We start from the raw sequence: 7,915 nt of genomic DNA, 5'->3' as shown, positions 1-7,915 counted from the left end.
TTAAACAAAAGATTCCATATTATCATGATGCCTATGAAGTTGATTTTTATATATTGTGCCTATTTAAAGTTCACCATAAGGTAGTCCAAATGCTTTGAATTACATAGAAAATGTTATTTACCCAAAAACTCAGTGTGCATCGATGCCACTATAATTCTTGGTGCACAAGATCATCACTCAACTAATATTTGGATTCTTAATGCAGCTTGGATCACAGATTCCTGCTGATAGAATTAGTCAAGCTTCTCGAAGAGCATCCCTTCCTTTGCCTATATTTGAAACTTCTAAATCCACTTTTGGTGTTCTCCAGCATGCTGACTCCCCTGATGTCTCAGTCAACTCCCCTCGAATAGATAGAATTGCAGAATTTCCATTAGCTTCATTAGAAGATCCCTTGCTACCGATTCCTAAATTATCAGCTCATGGCTCCTCCTCAGCGACCCCACATTATGGAGACCGTTCTATCACAAAGGACAAATGCACTATCCAAATTTACCGAACTGAAGGCGACAACGGAAGTGATTCTTCAGATCGAAATCCGACAGTAGCAGCAGATGCTTCTAGCCGTGGATCATCAGAATCAAGGCAGCGGAGGTTTAACCCTTCATCGTACCAGCAGAGGGCGGAAGCGCTGGAGGGATTGCTTGAATTCAGTGCTCAGCTGTTGCATCAGGAGAGGTACGAAGAATTGGGTGTCTTGCTGAACCCATTCGGTCCAGGGAAAGTCTCTCCAAGGGAAACCGCAATATGGCTGACCAAGAGCTTCAAAGAAACTGCACTGTAACATAGAAATCCAACTTAATGTGTTCGTCTAACTGGAGTTTTGATGCTAGGTCTCAGGAGATTTTGTCCCAGTTCTGTAATATGAAATAGCTTGATAGGCTGATAGTTTAGTATGAGTAGATAATGTTTCTTAAACCTGCATGTATTACCCTCTAACAATTTGAATGCTATTTGTAGCTGTTTTAGTACCCTTGCCTGCCTATATATCATTTTCTTTCAAGAATGTGGAAACTTCCTGTGCAAATGCATGAAGAAACTTCATGGATACTATTTCTTGAGTTAGTTCAGGGTATTAGTTCAGGATAATGCATAATGGTTTTCTTTCTTGGTGACATGCTGTTGGTTTCAGATGGAGATGTGGCAGTTATCACTACAAACTTACAGGACTATTGGGATGTTTTTATATAGTTGATAATTCCGATGTCCGAATTTTGTTTGATTAATTTTGAAGATAGATAGTCTTTTTATTTAGAGCAATTTACAAACAATCAGAAGTTAGCCTTCAGAATATTGGTCAAATTTGGAATTCAAATCTTAATCTTTTTATTTTCTTGTGTTCAACAAGCAAAGCAAGTTGAGGTGTAGATCAATGGCATTGATAGATCATAGTTTTTGGCAGGGGAGATGAGGTCAAGACTTTTGAAATGTAAATGAAAAAAAAAAAACAGAAAATGAGAGTAGAAAATAGTACATTATTTCATAAACATACACAACCACAAAATTTATAGAGCACGGCTTGATGATACTAATAGTTGACAATAACAATATGCAGGAAGCTCTCGTTAATTATAATTTTCTATTTTATACAAGATTATTTTCAATATTTGAATCCATCATCTTTAAATTATACGATAATAATTTTATCGTTGTTCCAAATTTCACACAGAAAAATAATTTTTAATGATCCACGAGTATTTTTATATTTATGTTAAGTGACTTTTTTTTAGAGTGGTTGTAGTTAAATTAAATAAAACATTATTTTGAATTTTGTTAAAATTATAATGATACTGAGATATATAATTTTAATAAAACATTATTTTGAATTTTTTTCATCGACCGCATTGAATAACTACATTATTTTGGGTAATTTCGGAAGGGCAAATATGTCCTCTTATTATTTTATTTTGTTGGCATTTTTCTATTTTCCGCCGCCTGCTCCTCTTCGTCTCTCCTGTTCGGCACCTTTCTTCTTCTTTTTCTTCCTCGGCGATGTCTTCGTCAGCGATCCCACGGGGACAGGTAACTCTCTCAGAACCCTAATTCTTCTCCTGGTTCATTATCTTAAACTTCCCCTTTGAAGCTATGTTTCTTTGCCCATTATTTTGAAGGTGGATCTCGTTGATTTCGTCGATTGGAGCGGCGTCGAGTGCCTCAATCAGATAGGGAAAAACCCGATTGCCAACGCTTTAAAGCAGGTGATCCGTCGTGTGTGGCAGATATTTTTCGTAGTTACAGCGTAAACGACGCCATAGTTTCCGTTTAACGAATGATTTTGTCGTTTATTTTGCTGTCCAAATTAGGGTTATAGGGATGATGATGGTTTGCATCTGGAGAGTGACGCTGATGAACAGCTTTTGATTTATATTCCTTTCACCCAAGTGGTTAAGCTGCACTCGGCTGTAATCACGGGCCCGGAAGAGGAAGGTGCTATGCTTTTTTTTTTTAATTTTTTCTTCCTTTTAGAATGTCATCTTATTTATATTACTTCAGTTGCTTGATCTTGCTACTCAGACAACTCCTGATTCGAACTGATTGTTCATCTGAAGATTATGCCAATATGAAACTAAAAGATGTTTACAAGTCGGACACTGTAAAATTGTGAAGAAGCATCTACCTGACCTGTACAGTGAAACTTATCTTGACATACTAATTGTACTGTAACACGATTCATTCTAAATGGATTTTATGCAAGGGCCTTGAAACTTCTTTCAATGTCTATGTCACTGTTTATGTCCTAATCTGCTAATCTAGGTATGCTTGTTAAATTACTCAATGGATTAAATGACAAAACATCTGTATGATTGTTAAACCTTATTATAGATAATGGTGCAGTTCATTTTTTTCAAACACATTTTCAAAAAGGATGCCACCATATGTTTCATATATGTCATCCAAGTGTCACAATTTTAACGCAAGAGAAGTTAGACATGATCTCACGTTGCTATAATGTTGGAGTTCTTTGAGTTGTTTTTTCCTCTCTTGAACTTGTTGACATGCCAAAACTCTGCTCTTAATCATCAGGTCCTAGGACAGTACAACTCTTTGCGAACAAAGAGCATATGGGCTTCAGGTACTCTGTGTAACTGATATATATCCTTGTTATCAAGATTAGCAGATCATTAGGAATTTTCCTATAATGCTGCACTATTTGTTTAACAATTTATAATGTTGCAGTAATGTTAATGATTATCCACCAAGCGACTCCCTCAGTATATCAGCTGACAATCTTAAGGTGAAGTACATATTCTTTCTTGTTGTGTCTCTGTGCTGTATATTCTTTTGTGTTAATCTGTAAGATTTTGCAGCTATATTGCTTTCACTGCACATATGGTTAATAGTTATGCTTCATATATGTTGAAATTTCAGGGGAAGCCTGTTACATTGAAGTACGTCAAGTTTCAAAATATTCGCAGGTAAATGCAGTAGGTAAAATTTTTGTATTAACTACAACATTCTTCAATGTCCAAGTAAATATCTTTATGTTACTAATTTGCACAATATTTCACCAGCTTAACAATTTTTATCGAGGACAACCAAGGTGGGGGCGATGTCACAAAGCTTCAGAAGATTTCACTTTATGGAACAACGTGAGTGTACATGTCATATTGCACAATTTTTTCCCAAGATTACCTAACTTTTGGTTCAATTATTGACATAGTAGAAACATTAATTGAATATTTAAACTTCATCAATCTATGACCAATCAGATCTTTTCGCTGATGGAAACCCACATTGTCTTCCATGTTTTTTTCTTGTTTTTGTTTTTACTTTTTTTTAGAAAGCCACAAGTGAATAAACAAATATCTTTTGAGTATACACTCACTCGGACAGACAGGTTTTCTATTGTGACTATAAACTATGAAAAAGAAATAGAACCCTATGCTAGGCACTTAAGAGGCCTGCATCAAGAAAAGCCATGTTCTATGATTGCAGTGCCCAGATAACCACAAGATTAATGGGTGTTATAGTTTGATAGATCTATTCATAGAACATTTGTCTGTGTTTGATGTTTGTTGGCAACCTAACGCAACCCTCAATTTTTTACATCTGGGCTTGAGATCAACATTGACAAATTTTAACTATACCAAGTGTTAATTATAAAGAAAAGAATAGAATTACATATGTATGCAATATTAGGTTTGCCTAGATAAGAATCTGGTGTACAACTACTTTATTAACAACATATCGAACAATAGAATCACTCATTGGCAAGTTTTGGTCTCCGACTACAATATATTCAATATGGTTTGGTACGCATCAAAGCACGTTGTGGTAAATTTACATGAATTTTACTCCTTTAATACCTCAAACATAGTATTTTTTTTAATATTAGAAATTGGATATTCAATTGAATTAAATATTATTATATTAATACCATATTGATAGTTGACATGACTCAACATATGGTAAAATGTGTTGAGACATTCAATTCCTCTTTCATTATGGGGACACAAACTAAAAAAATAATAAATATTTCATGAATTCATCTTGATACATGTTGATGAGTGTCAAAGCATGTTGGCTGACGACATAGTATGGTAATCATTGGCATGTTCAGTATGAGCGACATAAAAGAAATTATCTGTTCCCATTAGTATTGGGGTTCAGGAATTTATCTGAACTGTACATTTCAACTGTGTCATCTAGCATGACATGAGGTTTCAAATCATATATTCAACAATATTGAAACTATTGTTAACAACTTAAAGACTCGAGTATCTCAGTTTGTTTATGTACTAGCCACTAGAGACCTTAAACAACTTCTCATTCTACAGAAATAGTAAATTTAATGTGTTAATTTTTACTAACTTTGTTGGTCTAAAGTGTTGATTGCAATTCACATTTTGTTTTGAGATTAAGATCACATTACTGATGTATAGTTTAGTAGTACTTGTAACCATGGCATTGTAATTAAGCATTCTTTTTGCGACCATATTGCCTAACATTTTATGCCGACCTAGAGGCTCTAGGTCATATTTGATGGCTTGTTGATTGAGAACCCCAACAAAACAGTTAACTTGCAAGCTTCACTGTCAATTCTACTTGGCATACTGTACATCATTTTTGGATATGCTTAAATTCTATTTGGCATGGTAATTTATCAATCATCTTCGTGGTATGTACTCTCTACGGTATGTTTGCCGGATCACACGTCTAGAGTCCATTTTTTTGGCGGGCATGTTTTATTTCTCGGCAAAGAAATTCCATACTTTAACTGATCTTTTTTTTTTTTTTGTTTTGGGTGTTTGCAGGGTGGATACAACCAATATGAAGGACTTAAAAAAGATAGAAGATCATTAATTTCAAGATTTACACTACCATCCGATGAGATGCAAAAGATGAACATTACTCTTTACGGAACATGAAAATCATCAAAACTAAGTTTGTACCATGTAGCTCCTGCTGAATGTTCTTTTTATCCTTGCATTTGGTGTTCCTTAGTGATGATCTGAGATGATTGATTTTATCTGTCCTGTGTGGTGGAACATCACTAACGATAGTAAATTTGTTGCTACGGTGCATCAGTCGAGAGACGCGGTAGTTCCCCTTCTTTGGATGTGATCTGTGCACCCACTCTTGTCGTCACAGCTGATTACTGCCCACGAGTTTGTTTCTGAATGGAATTTACTTGTGATAGATTTATCGGAACACCTTCGCAACAATTAGGCCAATATGAGTATGGTACATTTTTCATGATATTGATTATCGTCTCAAATAGACCCTTAATTCTCCAAGGCAGTTATGTTTTTAATTTTTAGATCGACTAATCCGGGAAGCGATTGATCTGTCCCTACAGAAGTTTCCTACTGGTCTGTCCGAGGGTAAATTTTGAAAATGGGCAGGGGGTACAGTTGTTAGGACGTCGCTTGAGCTGGGTTTCCTATCTCAAGTCGCTTAGAATGCGAGAATGCCTTGAGGTTCTATTTTGTTGGTAAGGTTTTTTATTCTCAATTTTTTTCTCTTTTAGTAAACCAGAATTTGAAATTTGCTAAGAAAAACAAATAATCCGATACCAGTTATTGACATCAGTATAGTGTAAACATAGAGAAAAAATTCAGTCGATTTTTACAGATTTTCACTATTTGATATTAATCTATAGGGAAATAATACCCTAATTTTCTGCGGAAAAAAAAGGAAAAGAAATAGAATTGGTCTCCTCATGGTCAGTACTCAATTGTATAATTGACAGACCAGTAGTGCGAGAACCAACTACTTTAGACACTACGTGTATGACATACAACAACAAAAGCAAAAAAAAAAAAAACATCAAACTGAGATAGAAAGTATATCAAGTTGCTGTATATCACTTGATTGATGAACTATACTTTCAACTATCAGCAGCTCTGAACAAAGTGAATAACGAGAGGAGCAAATTGAGGATGTCCAGACACAGCGAAATAGCTGCCCATATATATTGATCATAGCTAAAGCGTTTGATTCGATTGTTAGTGTCGTATACAATGTAGTCAGAAAACACCAAGGCGTATGTCATCGTGGACAATTTTCCAAGTGGAAATAGAACCTGGAAAAAACCACGATGCATCATAAGTTTTTGAAGTCTTATTCATTCAGCTAAATGGAAAAGCTAAAAAGGCAGGATAGCATGGATGCCCTGGGTGAGAGCAAAGAACCAGCACTATCCAGAGAGCACCAAATAGACATGGGGCCCAGAAAGTTGAAGCCCAGAATGTGTACAGAGTGAGACTAACCACCACTACTGCTGTGAGAATAGCAGCTTCCAAAATGACTTTTCCTGTTTGAAAGAGTATATTCAATTTTTTTTTAAAAAAAATCATCCTTGCATATGGAAGGTGATTAACAATGAATATTATAGGTTAGTATAACTTAATCCAAAAGGTCAACATCTAATTCGATTGAAGATGACACGACAAAATGTTTGACTTCAAACAAGGCTTGATCTGACTGGAGACGACACGTCAGACAGAAGGCTCTCTAGAGGTGACTAGCTTAGTCCCACACCCTGGCTCCACGATCGAATTTTACGCTCACACTCCCTACCCTAGAAAGGTGATCGGACCTTGATTCGGCAACCAGCACGACTCGAAACGTAATATCCGACTACTCCATTGGGGTTCAACATCCAGCTCCAAGTCGAGCCTCCCAATCAAGTTTCCACTCGGTCCCGAACTCCATCTCGCACCGCATCTCGGCTCCCAGTCTCGAGCAACCTCGGCTTGGACTCTTATTTAGGATGACATAGGTTGATATCGTACTAGACATGGATGATGCTACAACGATGGCGGCGATGAGATTGTCTCCTTACCAGCGATAAGACATCTCCTCTGATAAAATGTTCACACTGATGGGATATTCTCCTTAATTAAGATAGGATGTTTTTCTCTCTCGTAATTCTATATAAGGATCCCGTCTCTCGCAACTGTAGGTACGCACACACAACTAAGAGCATCCTTTTTCATTTTCGTATTTTCCTCTCCTACTGCAATTTAACTTGAACATCGGAACGACTGAGCTAGGACATCCCTGACCTCTGTTTTTATCTTCGTCACCAGAACCTAATGTCCTCCTCTGTTTTATCGTCACCAGAACCTAATGTCCTCCTCCTAGCTGATCGTGGGGGTCATTTTTGGTGAGTCAACATATGAATCAGGTGTCCGATGACTCATTCGAAAACGATCTAGAGCAGGAACAATGAACATACCATGATCACGAAGTAATTTCAACCTTTATTTAGTTACTTACTTTCCTTCCCCTCAGAGAAGAAGTTCCAATGTTATGCAGCAGTTTCCATTTCCCACAAAATATTATTAAAAATGCCTAAATCGTGTATTTGAATCCATTAGATAGGCATATTAATTTCTTGTGATACGAGAAAAGACAAGAAGATACCACTCGAGAAAGCGCAAGTCATCCCGACTGCAAAGCTGCTCGA

The 7,915-nt window shown here is 36.4% G+C and overlaps 2 protein-coding genes across 2 annotated transcripts; both read left to right on the top strand.

Annotated features, from left to right (window-relative positions):
• Positions 1 to 199: 199 nt before the first annotated feature.
• LOC141834453 (serine/threonine-protein kinase Nek2-like) lies at positions 200 to 934 on the top strand. Its single transcript, XM_074721786.1, has one exon. It carries the CDS (start codon positions 200 to 202, stop codon positions 782 to 784), a length of 585 nt encoding a protein of 194 aa, XP_074577887.1. The 3' UTR covers positions 785 to 934.
• Positions 935 to 1,942: 1,008 nt separating this feature from the next.
• LOC141835151 (PITH domain-containing protein At3g04780-like) lies at positions 1,943 to 5,535 on the top strand. Its single transcript, XM_074722582.1, has 8 exons — positions 1,943 to 2,022; positions 2,112 to 2,198; positions 2,304 to 2,427; positions 3,025 to 3,073; positions 3,178 to 3,235; positions 3,370 to 3,416; positions 3,513 to 3,590; positions 5,256 to 5,535. The coding sequence occupies exons 1-8, from the start codon at positions 1,993 to 1,995 to the stop codon at positions 5,302 to 5,304; spliced, it is 522 nt and encodes a 173-aa protein (XP_074578683.1). The 5' UTR covers positions 1,943 to 1,992; the 3' UTR covers positions 5,305 to 5,535.
• Positions 5,536 to 7,915: the final 2,380 nt, after the last annotated feature.

This window comes from Curcuma longa, chromosome 9 (assembly GCF_044706935.1).
Source record: "Curcuma longa cultivar G26 ecotype Majalengka, Jawa Barat chromosome 9, ITB_CL_G26_1.1, whole genome shotgun sequence".
Lineage (NCBI taxonomy): Eukaryota > Viridiplantae > Streptophyta > Magnoliopsida > Zingiberales > Zingiberaceae > Curcuma > Curcuma longa.
The sequence above is the reverse complement of the archived record's forward strand: the minus strand, read 5'-3'. Positions and strand labels throughout refer to the sequence as shown.

Excerpts from the sequence above, each read along its gene's own strand:
- LOC141834453 (XM_074721786.1), top strand. The coding sequence starts at position 200 with ATGCAGCTTGGATCACAGATTCCTGCTGATAGAATTAGTCAAGCTTCT.
- LOC141835151 (XM_074722582.1), top strand. The coding sequence starts at position 1,993 with ATGTCTTCGTCAGCGATCCCACGGGGACAG. Across the intron at positions 3,236-3,369 it reads TATCAGCTGACAATCTTAAG|GGGAAGCCTGTTACATTGAA; the intron begins GTGAAGTACATA and ends TTGAAATTTCAG. Across the intron at positions 3,417-3,512 it reads AAGTTTCAAAATATTCGCAG|CTTAACAATTTTTATCGAGG; the intron begins GTAAATGCAGTA and ends ATATTTCACCAG.